Here is a 15,076-nt window from a genome sequence, read left to right as displayed (position 1 = left end):
GGGGTTTCCATGTTCCACCTGGAAGAGAACAGCAAACCCATCTAGCCCATGTCAGATGGCTAGACAGCCTGCAGCCAGGTTACACAGCTGTCCTACAGTTGAGACCACATATGAGCATTAATGTAGCCCCAAAGCCACTTACAGATATTGTGTCCTGGCGGGTGCATGCTGACACGAGCTTCGCACCATTTCAAAATTTTAGCTTTGACTGTAAGTAATAGTGAAAGAAGAAACAAAACGAGAAATACTTTTAAACGAACATTTCTGAACACTGTGAGGACACTCAAACACAACATGTTTTATCCATTTCTTTTGTAGCTGCTTAGAGGCATATAGAACAAAGAAATCAGTGCTGAACAGTAGACCACAAGTCTTGAAGTATTTTGTTTGAAGTTCAGTTCTTCAAAAATCTTTTCCTTGACTTAATTGGGAGGTCCTTGTGCTATTACAAGATGTTGGTGCGATCACTCGGAGTATTGAGTGCAGTTTTGGTCACTCAGCGATAGGAAAGATTACATTAGGCTAGACAGGGTCCAGAAAAAAATATACAAGGATGGGAGAATAGAGGTTTATAAAATCATAAAGATAAGGTGAATAGTCAATGCTTTTTTCCCCAGGATAGGGAATCAAAAACTATAGGGTGTAGATTTAAGATGAAAGGGGAACAATATCTAAAGGGATCTGAGGGGCACCTTTTCTGCATAGAGGGTTGTGGGATATGGAACCAGTTCCAAGAGGAACTGGAAGATATGAGGACACATGTTTTGTTCAAAAGACATTTAGACAGGTACATAGGCAAGGTTTTGAGGGATCTGGGTCAAATGCAGCCAAATGGGGCATGAACAAGTTGGGCTACTGGACACTAAGACTATATCACTGCTCAAAGTGGATAAGGGCCATTGAGAACCCATTATCTATCCACTGGAAGCACACAGAGCCTTGTGCAAATGGCTGTAGAAGTCCATCACTTCTCCAATAACCCACCCACCAGATCAATTTGCTGATGCCCCAGAGTTTGCTGTACTTACAGTGGGTTCATCAGTCACTTCAGAACGTGCAGAACTGGAGTGGAAACAAGTCATTCTAAATCCTCAAGGAAGCTGACGATATTGGACTTTTCCTATACAACCTTTATTGTTTCATTTGGAAGAACTAAGCTCTACATTTTAATAGCACATGGAGTTAATTTTCAGACATTTTAAACACAACAAAGCAGCAGTTCATTGAAATGCCGTTAACAGGAAAATCGTAAGGCAAATATCTTATCTGAAACGTTCACCAGCTCAGAAAGAAATATGCAGTTGGGAAACATCAGCGGTACTTTCCCTTCCAATATTGATCCTCGAGTTTCTGAACATGTAGGAAGCAAAAGGTCATCCAAAGCGACAGACCTTTGACAGGACCGATCCCCTGGTCACACTCAGACATAAAATGCCGAGTTGAAGCGTTTCCGTTTGCTGGGGTCTTTAACGTTGACTTGGTTATAGGGACACTGGGAAGAGAATTTTTAAAATATTGACTTCTCTGGAATCGCCATGAAGGTAAAGGCCACTTCATCGTTACACATTTGAATATTCTTCACGAATGGGGATTAAAGCGGATTGTCTTAAATAAACGATTTTCCTTGCAATCTCCCTCTGGTTGAAGAATCTAAGTGGAGGACGAGGTTGCAACAAATGGCATTGATTACTGTTCAGGAAACCCCACTTCCTCAATGCGTCTCTCGCGCTAAGCGTGCCTGTCGAAAGTGATCCAACCCATTAGTGTAATTCGCTGATTTATGTCGAGTTTGCTCACTTTGAAATGAAACCCAATTTAGTTTGAACTTAGTCATAAAACTAAATCAGTTGGAACACCACCTGGACAGTTAAAATCCTAATCTACATAGCAGTTGAAAATAATCAGATTTCTCAAATTAAAAATACTACTTTGCCAGTTTTAACTGAAGGTGGATACATGATCTTTGCCTCGTCTTTATTCCTCCCAAATTGAAACAGCTTCTGACTGCGAAGACGTGATTTTTAAAATGACAGTAATAGCCGGTAATACCTGGCAAAACGGCAATACCTAAAACACAGTCACCACTGACTTGCGCCCGAAGGGTCACAGAATTTATTTTGGAGTTTTGAGTCCCGATTTACAAGATCAGGAAAGAACAAATCCCTGCTGGAAACAGTGGAGGTTGTAAACAAAAGTGCTCTGTAACTCACGTGTCTGCAAGCCAAGCCACAGCACACTCCGCGCTGCTCGTGGGCCAGACGTGTCCAAACCAGGTCGCCGCTCAGCGGGTCCACATACGTCTCCTGGCCGTCCTTTCACAAGGCAAAGTGAGCGTCCAATGGGGGAAAGAAAACGCCAACAATAACATATTCATTGTAATATTTGATTCACTGCAGGACTTTCAGTCGGGAACAAGTCTGTCAAAGCTGCTGGGAAAAGGGCAAGGCTCTCCCCAAAGGGATTAGGAGAAACAGTTCATTCGATTTCAAATTAGACGGATGGTTTGTCGACATGGTGCAGATGTGGTGGCGATCCCAGAGCCGCGATGATCCTTTGCAATGGCACTGGTGTGGCCATCAGGATGGGCGCTTTATATTCACTGACCGATTGCGTGAAGAAGTTAATCACTCCTCAAATTTGCATTAATTTCACTGTTCCTTTAACAGATGAGGAGGGAGGGAGGGCAACGCTAAGATGTAGCCCAAATGTTTACTGAGACAGGTGGCTAAAAAAAAAATCTTTGGTCAGATTTTCAGGGCGTGTGTCGGAATAGGGGGTGGAAACAGGTGTGAATGCAGGTTATGGGTGCACGCTGAACCTGGCGCCCGCGAGTTGAGTGGGAAAACGGAGAGGTTGGAGCATGTCATTTCAGAGTGACTCCCTCCGAGGTTTAACGGACGCCCACAGTTGATGAAGCAGGGAAATGAGTTCCCGAGCACTTTTTTTAAAAAGAGCTAACGCATGCACAAATTGTAATGGATTCCTCCCGTGTCTCGAGAGATGTGTCCATAGACTCGCAATTGGTATCACACACACATATTTATTAACTGCCTGATTTTATTCATAATGTGTTGGCTATTATTATGTTCATTAAACAAAGCAAAATGCCACTTCGGAAAATAAAATAATCAGACAGCATGCAACGGATTGATGCTTTTCCTCTGGGGTGGTTCATGATGGTACATCAGATAAGGATAATCTGATTACTAATTTGTGGCAACTTTTAATGTCTCACATTTCTCAATAAATATGACCAAATTGCAATACAATGTTAATCACGAACTTCAACTCATCTGGGCTCGAGACCAGTGAAAGGGTACTCTGAACATGCCGCATGTCTCAAACTGTACTGAATCCCGCGTTTGAACCTTCAAATGGAAATGAAGGCAGAAAATAATCTCTGGCAATTCGACTTGCTCGAGACCGGCATATTTGCTGGACTATCATTTTTACTAATACTCAACACATTTTTTTAGTAAAAAAAAATGCTACATACTTTTAGGCAATTTCCACCCCCCCCCCCCCCCACCCCCAGTGAATCAAATACTAAAACGAGCAAGCAACCAGAAGTTGGAGACTGGGCTAGGCAGTACCCATGTGTATAAATGGTCAGTCAATATTCTGGGCCGGTAACCTTTGGAAATTCTTGGAACTGAAACACTGGTGAGAGGGAAGGGCGCATGGGAACTGCGGCCCCAGTGAGTGGAAAAGTGTTGTGTGAGCCGGAACCCCAGTGAGTGAGAAGGGAGTGTAGGAACGGGAGCCACGGTGAGTGGAAAGAAATGTGGGAAGCTTCAAGTCAAGTTTATTGTCATCTTGTGCAAGCGCAACCCGACTGAACAGTTTTCCGGTCCTAGGCGTGAAAATACCAGACATAACTCGTTCACAGACAAACAATACAGATCAGGACAAATATTTCATCCATACAAATAAATACATACATACATATTGTGTAATGAATATGAGAGTCTCGGGTGGCTAGTGTGAGCAGTTCCTTTGGTTCAGCCGTCTCACTGCTGGTGAGAAGAAGCTGTTCCTCGGCCTGGTGGTGCTCTGATGCTCCCAACCGGAGCAGCTGAAAAATGCTGTGTGCAGGATGGGAGGGCTCTGCAAGGATTTTGCGTTCCCTCTTCAGACAACGATCTTGCTAGATCACGTCGATTGGGGTGGGGGGGGGGGTGGAATGGGAGGTGTGGAGGCTCCAGTGATTCTCTCTGCCACTCTTATGTTCCCACACTGTGATGCAGCCAGCCCGGAGCTCTGGATAGAGCTCCCACAGAAGGTTGACATAATGGTGGCCGCTAGCCTTACCCTTAGTACAGTTGTTGTTGCAGCTTCCTGGCAAGTAGAATGTTGAGTGTCCACGACAGGCCATTAAAATATAGAAGACGACAGCACAATACAGACCCTTCACCCCTCAATGTTGTGCTGACCTATATATGAATTTAAAATAATACCGAACCCTCCTCTCCCCCCACCCCACCCCCCCCCCCCGCCTTCCCTCTAACCCTCTATTTTTTTTTCCATTCATGTGTCCTCTCTAAGAGTCTCTTAAATGCCACTAATGTTTCCGCCTCCGCCATCATCCTGGCAGGGCATTCCAGACACCCACAACTCTCTGCGTAAAAAAACTTACCCGATGTCTCCCCTAAACTTCCCACCCTTCACTGTACATAAGTCCTCTTGTGTTTACTATTCCTGCCCTGGGAAACAGGAGCTGGCAGTCCACGCTAGCTACCTATGCTTCTCGATCTTGTAGAACTCTATTGTTTCCTTTCATCCTTTTCTCTAAAGAGAAAAGTCCCAGCTCTGCTAACCTTGCCTCATAAGACTTGTTTTCCAATCCAGGTAACATCCTGGTAAATCTCTTCTGCACCCTCTTCATAGCTTCCACATCCTTATAATGAGCAGAACAGAACACAATACTCCAAGTGTGGTCTCACCAGAAATTTGTAGAGTTACAACATGATCTTTCCACTCCTGAATGCAATCCCCCTTTTAATGAAACCCAACATCCCATAGGATTAATTACCCTATCAACCTATGGAGCAATCTTGAGGGATGCATGGATTTGAACACCATGATCCCTCTGTTCATCCACACTCTTAAGTAACTGACCCTGTACTCAGCCTTTTGGTTTGTCCTTCCAAAATGGAGTTTAAACTCCATCTGCCACTTCTCTGCCCAAATCTGCATCCTGTCTATATCCTCTTGTAATGTTTGACAACCTTCCTCTCCATCTACAACTCCTTCAACCTTCGTATCATCTGCAAACTTACTGACTCATCCTTCCGCTCTTCATCCAGGTCATTTATATATATATTTTTTTTTTAAATCACAAAGAGCAAAGGTCCCAGAACAGATCCTTGTGCTACTCCACTAGTCACCGACCTCCTTGCAGAATACTTCCCTTCCACTACTACTCTCTACTTTCTACCTGCAAGCCAATTCTTTTACCCACACACCCAAGGTCCCATGGATCCAATGTCTCATGACTTTGAATGAGTCTCTCATGGGTAACTTGTCAAATGCCTTACTAAAATATATATATACCACATCTACTGCCCTACCCTCATCAATTCTTTTTGTAACCTCCTCAAAAAAAAAACTGAATTAGGCTTGTGAGACATGACCTTCCCTCTACAGACATTGCCTTCCCAATTGAGGTGCTGTACTCTTCCATATAGTCACAGCCATCCCTGGCTAGCAGACCCACCCCACTCCCTCCCACATCAGTAGTGTCTAGGTTGGCGCACATTGGTGATTCGCCACTTGCCCCTGGTCATGTCACTAGTATGTTACACATCAGAGTGACAGATGGTGATAATAGGCAAGTTAAAGCTAAATTCACGCCCCCCCCCCCCCCCCCACACCGGACAGGTAGGTCCCTGCTAGCAATCCCTTTCCCTCCCCCGCCCCCCCGCCACTGAACAAGCTCCCCTCTAACTCACTAATGCTGTCGTCTAACATACGTTCTGATGCCAACCCTGATAATCTGTTATAGTCTTGATCCTTTGCCACATGCATCTTGTGTCACTGTCTTCAGAATTGGATGAGTGAGTTCAGCCCTGGCTGATCTTAGTGCCATCCTATCCCCTGTCTGAGAATATCTAGACCTCTGTATCCAACCATGGTTTCTGGTTAGCCCTGGTTGTGAAGCATTTGATCTCAGTGACAACCTCAATGCACTTGCTGATGTAGCCAGTCACTGAGTTCGTGTACTCATCCATGCTTATAAGACCATTGTTAATGGCTGCCTCCCTGAAACAGCTCCAGTCCATGGTCTCAAAGCAGTCTTGCAGTGCCTTTGTGCCCCATGCCATGTCCTGATCTCTCTGCAAACTGACCTAGTTTGCTTTGGCAGCAATCTGTGTGCTGGGATTAGCAGGACAGGTGTATGATCTGAGTAACGAAGGTGGGGGCGAGGTACAGCCTTGTACTGTTGGTGTACACACAATCCAGAGTATTCTCTACTCTGTGGGTGAAGTTGGCGAGCTGTTGAAACTGTGTAAGACTGTTTTCAGTTTGGCTTGATTGAAGATGCCAGCAACAATCATGGCACTGTCGAACCATCAGGATTTCTGAATGGTTGGACAGTAAGTTATCAGAGATTTACTACAAAAGTCAAATGATAGATTCCTACATTGCAGAACAGAACACCTACTTAGTTGTAATTCACAAAATGTCACAGTATGGCAATTATATCTGAATTCACTGAACAAAGATGGATTCTGTGTGAAACATTAGCAGAAAGGAATTTATTTTGTGCCAAATTGGAATTATCTGGGTTTTACTTAATGATTCAAGTCCAAGATCTAATCCTAACAATCTGAATATTTAATTTGGATTCTCTTTCCACAGATGCTGCGTGACTTACTTTTTCCAGCATTTTATGATATCCTTTCGGAATAAGCTTTGAAGGGATCTTATTTTAATCAGACCAGTAATTTTCAGAGAGTAGTTATATTAATGAAAATGTAATTTGTTTTAAAGTATACAAATTTATTTATCTTGGGGTCCAATGAACTCATTTGATCACTTCAACAAGGCTGAACCAGAGTTGTGTTGTTGACCAAATCAGCACCCAAGCACGCTGAAAATTACTGCACCCCCTGAAATCGATGACTTGCATTTATATCCTTAGGTTTAGCATTGCTAGATTGAGCAATGCAGGCATCACTTTGAGATGTGAAGCAATGTTGGTTGGACAAGTGGAGCTATGTTATTTGTAGCTGGACATTTTGTCATCTTCCAACCATTATACTGTCATACTTCTAGCCAAATGATTGCCTGGAAACTGCTACATGAATTGTTTTAAACAGGACGATAAAGAGAGAACATTTGGGAAAAATAAGGAAAAAATACAGAGTTAAAATCTTTCTCATTTTAAAAATGACATTGCTAGAATCGCCAATATAATGACATCTTGAAAGAAACAGATTCCTTGCTTTTTAATTGTCTGTGCCAGAAAGGCTATTTAATAATTCACGAGTAAAATTATCAAATAAATAATTTTTTTTTCTTAAAAGATGACTTTATCTTGAACTCACATGACCCAATTTTCTGGGCTCTAAAAGTAATTTCAAACAAATTTATAGTTAGTCACAGTCCAGATTGCTACAGATGTAATACTTTGTAACATTGCCAGGAATACATAATGTGGCTTTCTTTATAACAGATTTCATTGCAACTTGTAATTTGACCAAGTCAATTTCAGGGAGGAAAGTGCACGCAACAAAGGAACAGGGTACACGCTGCCAATTTCATGGAAGGCATATTGTTCTCACAGCACGTTTTGGAGATTCCAAAGTGCATACACTGCTCAGTTCAGAGAAAGCACAATGCGCAGATAGCACCAGTAACGGCAAGTTCCCCAGCCACGGAGAACGCGCGCTGCCAGGTGCGGAGAACGGACTGTTGGGTGTGGGGAATGTAGGCAGCCTATATAATACTAAGATCAGGGATCAATCAGTAATTGCAGAGAATGCTCACTCTGGTGGTTTTAGGGAATGTGCAACAATCGCACTCTCCCAGGAAAGCCAACCCTGAGGAAATTTCCTTCAGATCTCCAGTTGAACTTACATCTCTTTATTTCTGCCTTTTTTAAGCTCAGTTGTTTGTATCATCCCCTCCCCTCACCTTTATGGTGCTGAAAGAGATAACTTTGATTACTAAGGCCTGATCTGTTAAAACTGTTTCTGTTTCAAACCCATTGTTCCCTTCATTTTCTGCTTTTATTTCTGCGAACACATTGCCAGATTTATAGTACACACATAATTCACAATGTCATATTCAGAGAAGGCGCATCATCGACAACAGTCTGGCTCAGAGAATGTTCAGCACTCACTGACATGTTCTAAAAACGCAATGCAACAATGTTGTTGTACTGTGAACAAACACTCATACGGGGATCACACGACACAGACTGCCACATTAAAAGACTGCACAGCTTTTACTTGCTCAAAATATGGGCTCTTGTAATGTGATGGTCACGCCCAGGAGAAAGCATAATGTGCACACGACCAAATTCAGAGAATGCACAGGGTCAATATTGGAGTTCAGGGTATTCATGCACAGGGAACACAGGACACTCACACTGACCAAATCAGGGAACACAGACTGCTCACTGGGCTAAGTTCAGGGAACACACCATCTTTCCATTCTCCAGTTGACAGAGCTCACACCACTAATACTTTGAATGTTGCATCATGGCCACGGTTGTGCTCGGTGAACACCCAGCTGAGTTTGGGGAACACAATTCACACACGTCCAAATTCAGTGAAGAAGCAGGTCTCACGCTGCGTGTTCAAGGAACCCACAATATTCTCACTGGCCGGTTCAGAGAACACTCAGCACCCACACCACCTGTTCTGAAAACATACAGAATTCATTCTGCTGACAAAACAGAGGGTACTTAACCAACACTACCTCATTTAAGGAACACATAGCATTCTCACTGTAGAATTCTGTGAGCACGCAACATTTGCATTGCACAGTACTCACGCAACTCAGTTCAGGGAGCACAAATGCTCACATGGATATCTTCAGCAAGCACACAGGACTCGCCCTCCCAATGATCAGAACACACTCTGAAACCAGAGGCAGACCGTGAGTTCAGAGGTCACACTGCAAGTTCAGAGGTACACAATTCACTTACACAATGAGGGCTGAGGTCACACCGCACTAATATATTAAGTTAGAGGCCACAATGCATTAACATTGTTCGGCTTCGAGGATACGCAACACTTGCGTTTAGAGAATGCACAGCCCTCACTCTGTCAAGATTAGACAGTGTCCCCACTGGTGATTTTGGGGAACACACAGCACTCTCTCTGCTGAGTTCAGAGAACACAGAACACACAGAGAAATTAAAATGCTCCAAATGCTGAATTCATGAACACACTGTACTGCTAGTGCAAGGTGACTGAGCACAAGTACTCATGGTGAGTGGTCCGTAAGCTCTGCCCAGCAGTGAAGGATAGAGAGCAGAGGTGCAGGAAATAGATTACAAAAGCCCTGTCCACTAACTAAGAAGGGAAGCCATTTCCAAGGTATCTTGGTAGTGGGATGGTGTCCTTACAAGAGGCCAGGTGATTGTGTAATTAAGGTAGCTGCAGCTTGTGGTAGATGTTTGTGTCTAACCTGAAATAGTGACAGGAAGATTCAGAAAGGGAAAGAAAGAGCCAGAGTTGAACCATGTGAAGGAAGAGCAGGCTGAAAGATGGCTGCAAAAGTGATTAAATGTTCAAGTTTTGTCTGAGTGCAGAAAGCCGCATCAATGCATTTCCAAAGGAAATTTAATTCTGACACTATTTATTTCCTATAAATCTTTCTTATCACCAACTTTAAGCTAATTGGTCAACTCTATTTATCCACATGCCCATTCTGAAAATAGTTTTTTTTTCCCTACAGCTTGATTCATTTGGGGAAGTGGCCCAGAACTCTGGCCATAGCATTTGCCCCGTTAGCTAATTGCATAAAATCTGGAAGCACCCAGCAATTCAGGCTCCACCCATGAAGAAAGACACAGAGATGAAGATCTTTCACCAGATTGTGAAATATTGAATCATATAAAATTCTGAAAGGGTTAGATATGATAGAGGCAGGAAAATTGTTTCCACTGGTAGATGAAATGAGAACTAGGGGACATTGTCTCAAGATTTGCAGCAGTTGATTTAGGATGGAGATAAGGAGGAACTGCTTTTCCCAGACTGTGATAAATCTGTGGATTTTTCTGTCCAATGAAGCCACAAAAGCTATCTCTTTTAATATATTTAAATATAGTAAAAAAATATTTGCATAGTTTGGGAATTGAAGGTTATGGGAAAAATGCAAGTAGCTGAAGCTGAACTTACAGCCAGATCAGCCATGGTCTTTTTGAATGGCAGAGCAAGCTTGTTGGGCCAGATCCCTAACCTGCTCCTATTTCTTACGCCCATCATCTTTGTGCTCCCTATCCAGCATTCTGTAGGTGTTTTATTTTTGCACAATGGCAGAAATCAGCAATTGCACCTACAGACAGCAGTTGCTCATTGCTATTTTGCTTAACAGTGCTAAATCCAAGACTGGGTTTACAAATCTTCAACATAATTGCTGCTGGTTGCAGATTTCATTCAATGAGAATGGGTGTTGATAAAGTAATTGCAGGCGATGCCACTGGTGGAGAAAGAGGTTGGAACATCCACTGAGAATTATTTCATGCAAAGAATGGCTGTCCCAAAAAGCAAGTACTTGCTGCGTCAATAATCGCAGTTCCAAACTTTTCTGGCTGCTGGTACATAGTTTGTAGATTACTGAAAGCAAATAGATTTACTGAGTAAAATGTACAGAGCTGGGTGGGACATGAGGTTGGTGACCTTTTAGATGCAAAATAAATGACATCAGGATTTCCAGGCCAATAGAATATAACCTGCTGCCTTCCAACAAATTAACCCATAGTCATTTATAGTCAATAGCATGATTGAGCTTTACTGGTGAACACCCATACATGATAATGAAGCATGAAGTGATGGAACTGGTTGAAGAATGGGGAGTGAGAGAGTCTCATGGAGGTGTAAAGTGTAAAATTATGAGGGGTATAGACAGAGTAAATGTAGATAGGCTCTTTCCAGTGAGGGTAGGTGAGATGCAAACCTGAGGACCTAAGGGTAAAAGGGGAAAAGTTTAGGGGAATATAAGAGGGAACTTCTTCACGCAGAGAGTGGTGGGAGTGTTGAAGGAGCTGCCAGGTGAAGTTGTGAATGAGGGCTCAATTTTAACATTAAAGAAGAATTTGGACAGGTATATTGATGGGAGGGGTATAGAGGGTGCAGGTCAGTGGGACGGGGTGGAAAAAATTATTTGGCACAGTTGAGAAGGGCCAAAGGGGTCTGTTTCTGTGCAATAATGTTCTATGGATCTGTTAACTGTGGATGGCATGGTTGGTGTAATGTTGTTACAGTGCCCACAACCCGGGTTTGAACCTGGTGCTATTAGTAAGGTGTGTGTGTGTGTGTGTGTGTGTGTGTGTGTGTGTGTGTGTGTGTGTGAGAGAATCTTGTGTAGGTGTAAAGTGGGTGGGAGAGAAGGGGAAGGAGGGACCACAATCTGTATTTTCATCCAGATCCCATTCTCCCCCCACCCCCACACACAACCCCGTTCTGCTCTATCCAGAGCATTGGGTTTTCTCACCAACTAACATCTCCCTCTCCTTTGTTCCATTTCCTCGAATTTCTTCTCTCTTCATTCTCCCCCACCCCCCCCCCCCCCACCCCATCCCCTAATCTCTACTCCCTTTCTTAATTTCCTGAGCACACCCCCAGTCTGCCGTTTTATGCCACAAGGAGGGAACTTTTTTCCAGCTTGCAGGCTGGGTCTGCAGTAGAAAGATAATATTTTGAAGGGAGATCTGATTTTACCCCGAAAAAAGCCGCCCTTTAAACCTATGTCATTCTTTTAGTATTTTCAAGTCTGACCAAAGTCAAACGAACATTTTGTTCCCATGTTAGTTAACGTCATGAGACACTAGGCCTAACTCAACAATCCAGGCCAGAATTCAAGTGAAGCAGCTCGGGGCGGGGATTGAACGTAAATCATTTCAGTGGGAGACACCTCAGCCAGGAGGCTGTGGTTTGTCAGAGCTTGACACCGTCTTAATGAGAAGCCAGATTTCTTCTCAAAGCCACATTGACCGGCGTAGAAACTCCCGAAAGACTGGTGCACTTCCTGAGCCGAGATGACCTTGCCTGGTTGCGGTTGCAGAGAGGCCCCGACTCACCTCGCAGGCCTGACGATGGAAAGCGGCGATCTGCCTTTCAGGCGGCGTGAGCTCCGCAGCCCCCCGACCTTCGGGCTCAGCACGCCTGGTCTCGCTGCTCCTGCGCTTGGGGCTTCGGCGGCAGCCGCACACGGCTCTGAGCGCAGTTCGGCCGAGGCTTGGGTAGGACAACATTGGGACGAACACCTGGGTGGGCATTGCAAACCATCAGGGAAGTTGCTCTGCAAGGCCACGCAAGCACGTTCAGAAACGTGGATAGGATAGTTCAAGTAATCAGCTGAGCTTCGGAAATTAATTGGATTCCCTTGGCCCTCGGCAACGAACGCTGCCGTCCCGGACCTCGAAACAGTGACAGAACCTTTGGGACTGGTGGTGCAAGTGCCTCACTGTCTTCTGCTGAGGCAGAAGGGCGGAATGGCCGGGTTCAATTACCCCCCACAATTGACCTGAAGGCTCTTTAAACGTTCAACGACAGGAACTTAAATTAGTCCTGGTGCTTTACGCGTTCCTCGGTCACAATAATCCTCCTCGCCCTTGTGTGGATTCACTGGTATTTCATGGCCATTTTTAACTGTTCACATGTTCGACGTGCCATCAAATTGCATGTCCTGCATAAGACTATTTTACCACTTATATTTGTGTGAACAAAGTGTTATCAGTTACAATTGGGGAAATCTTATTTCTGGATGACAAATGAGTAACGAGCTGTATGAAAAAAAAAGTTGACACCTTCTAATAATTTACCAACAGCTACAAAGGCAAAAGCTGAAAAGAAGCAAACATTGTCAGGTGCGCAATTCATAATGTGCAACTATTGTTGGAGATTTCCTGTCAGGAATGGTCAGACATCCTCGCCTTCAATGGATTCTGGAACCAAAGCATCTTACAACTCCTGAAGACTGCAGGTGTTCTTGGTCATGCATATTGGAAACCACTCCATAACAAAGGGGGGGGGGGGGGGGGATGGAAAGAAAATGTGACCTATTGTTTGGTGCTTAGTAATATGGAAAAAATCCTGTCTTTTCAGTCAACGTGTTCAAAGGAATTCATAAACAAGGGGACATAAACAACACTTCACAAAAAAAGATTATTTTAGGCAGTTTCTGTTTGTTATAGAAAAGCAAGATCTGATCTTTACTGTTCTGGAACAGGAAACTATAAATGCATTCATCAGTCTCTTCATCAAAACAGTCCAGAATCGAATTATAAAATGCAAAAGATTTTCAGAAAGTTCATTCAATTAGTTTTCATGGCCTACAAAAGAGGGGGGAGAAAATTCATGCACCATTCACCATCTGTCCTCTTGCTGGTTCCCTGACTATCCATGAGAAGAACATCCAGAATCACTCAATTTCTAAACTCTTGTTTTAATTTACATGAAGAAGTAAGTGGCTCTCATTCTCATCTATGTCAGATTAGAAATCATTTCATCAAAAATTGTACACAAAATATGGCCCAACACATTGGTACTGAAGTGTGTTGCACCATTTCAAGCCAGAGCAGTTTGTACCTCCAGCAATGGTTTGAGTAACATTGGGAAGTTACTATTTCCCCTCCCAATCTGTCCAACATTACAGCTGACGTTAAAGTGTAATATTGCATTGCTCATAGGAAGAAGGAACTGAATTATGCCTATAGTAAATGATTATATGTAGTTATGTTCTCGGTTGTCACAAGCTTAAACTGGTAAGGTGACTAAATTGCATGGTGTATTTTGAAATATGAATGAATAGTCAACCATGTAATGAATTCAAAAAACATTTTAAAATATTTAATTTTCATTGTTGTGATTGTTCCTTGCTAAACATGTTTAAAGATCAGAAAGGTTAATGAAATGACAGGTGAATTCAAGCATTCTGAAGTTTAGGCTGAAGAATGGATTTGAGGGAAAATAAGAAAACAACCATAGTCTCATTGAACAATGAAGTATGTTTGTGGGATTGATGGCAAGCTCCTGTTTCTATTTCTGATGCTCTCATGCTTTCATAAAAGAAGCTCTACTCAAAAATGATTGCTCAATTTTTCTCTGATACCTTGCCCATTTTCTGTATGCTTGTAAGTTCTTGATGGCAATGGAAATATGGAGAATGACCCTGATAATAACAATATTAACCATTAAGGCAGGCACAGGGCTTCATGGCACACCCCAATATAGGGTTTGTAACCTGTCTTTGCTTCAATAAGAAACTTCATAAGTACTTCATCACTTGCTGGTTTAAGCCAGCCATTCTCAACCATTTTTTTGGCAATGGTCCCTTTCAGACTCAGAACAGGATTTTTGGGCCCCTATTCTCTGTGAAGCAGTCAAGTTTAGTTGGTTTCTTCTGACTACTTTAAAAGCATAAAAATATTTTATGATCTCAGTCCAGAGCCCCCCCCCCCACAATGTGCTGTGGCCCATAGGGAGGCTCTATAATCCCAATGAGAATGGCTGACTTAAGCAAATTTGTTTTTTCCATCAGCCAACAAGAACCTCACACAGAATGCCCTTCCTTACCACAACCTAACCACTCCCAATCAATAAGAGCTGAACAGTGTCAACAACATCTGGACTGCTCTGAATTTCACCAAAATTTGCACCAGTGAGGAGATTGTTTGCTTTTCCACTAGAGAAAAAAAACAGGACTGATTGAATGAAAATGACCAAGAGATTGAAGGGGGGTCAATTGATGACAAAATGCAACACACATGGCTCAAGTGAAAAGGAGCAATCTTGCAAGCCCCAGAAAGCTGAGGTCCAAAAGCAAACCCTTGTCCTGAAGAGCAGAAAATGGGTGGATAGGGAGCAGGATGTACAACTTGCTGGTAACCATGACTTGT

General features: G+C 43.2%; 1 protein-coding gene across 1 annotated transcript; it reads right to left on the bottom strand.

Moving 5' to 3' along the window:
- Positions 1-1,109: 1,109 nt before the first annotated feature.
- On the bottom strand, positions 1,110-12,621 carry c5h1orf53 (chromosome 5 C1orf53 homolog). Its single transcript, XM_069937876.1, has 3 exons — positions 12,257-12,621; positions 2,211-2,312; positions 1,110-1,492 (listed from the first exon to the last, which is right to left on the bottom strand). Exons 1-3 carry the CDS (start codon positions 12,452-12,454, stop codon positions 1,421-1,423), a joined length of 372 nt encoding a protein of 123 aa, XP_069793977.1. The 5' UTR covers positions 12,455-12,621; the 3' UTR covers positions 1,110-1,420.
- Between the last annotated feature and the right edge of the window lie 2,455 nt (positions 12,622-15,076).

Source organism: Narcine bancroftii, chromosome 5 (assembly GCF_036971445.1).
Source record: "Narcine bancroftii isolate sNarBan1 chromosome 5, sNarBan1.hap1, whole genome shotgun sequence".
NCBI lineage: Eukaryota > Metazoa > Chordata > Chondrichthyes > Torpediniformes > Narcinidae > Narcine > Narcine bancroftii.
This window is presented reverse-complemented; position numbering and strand designations above follow the sequence as displayed.

Coding starts and splice junctions, on each gene's coding strand:
- c5h1orf53 (XM_069937876.1), bottom strand. CDS start 12,454: ATGCCCACCCAGGTGTTCGTCCCAATGTTGTCCTACCCAAGCCTCGGC. Junction 2,313..12,256: donor TCCATCGTCAGGCCTGCGAG/GTGAGTCGGGGC, acceptor GCCTTGTGAAAG/GACGGCCAGGAGACGTATGT. Junction 1,493..2,210: donor GTGGCTTGGCTTGCAGACAC/GTGAGTTACAGA, acceptor TTCTCTTCCCAG/TGTCCCTATAACCAAGTCAA.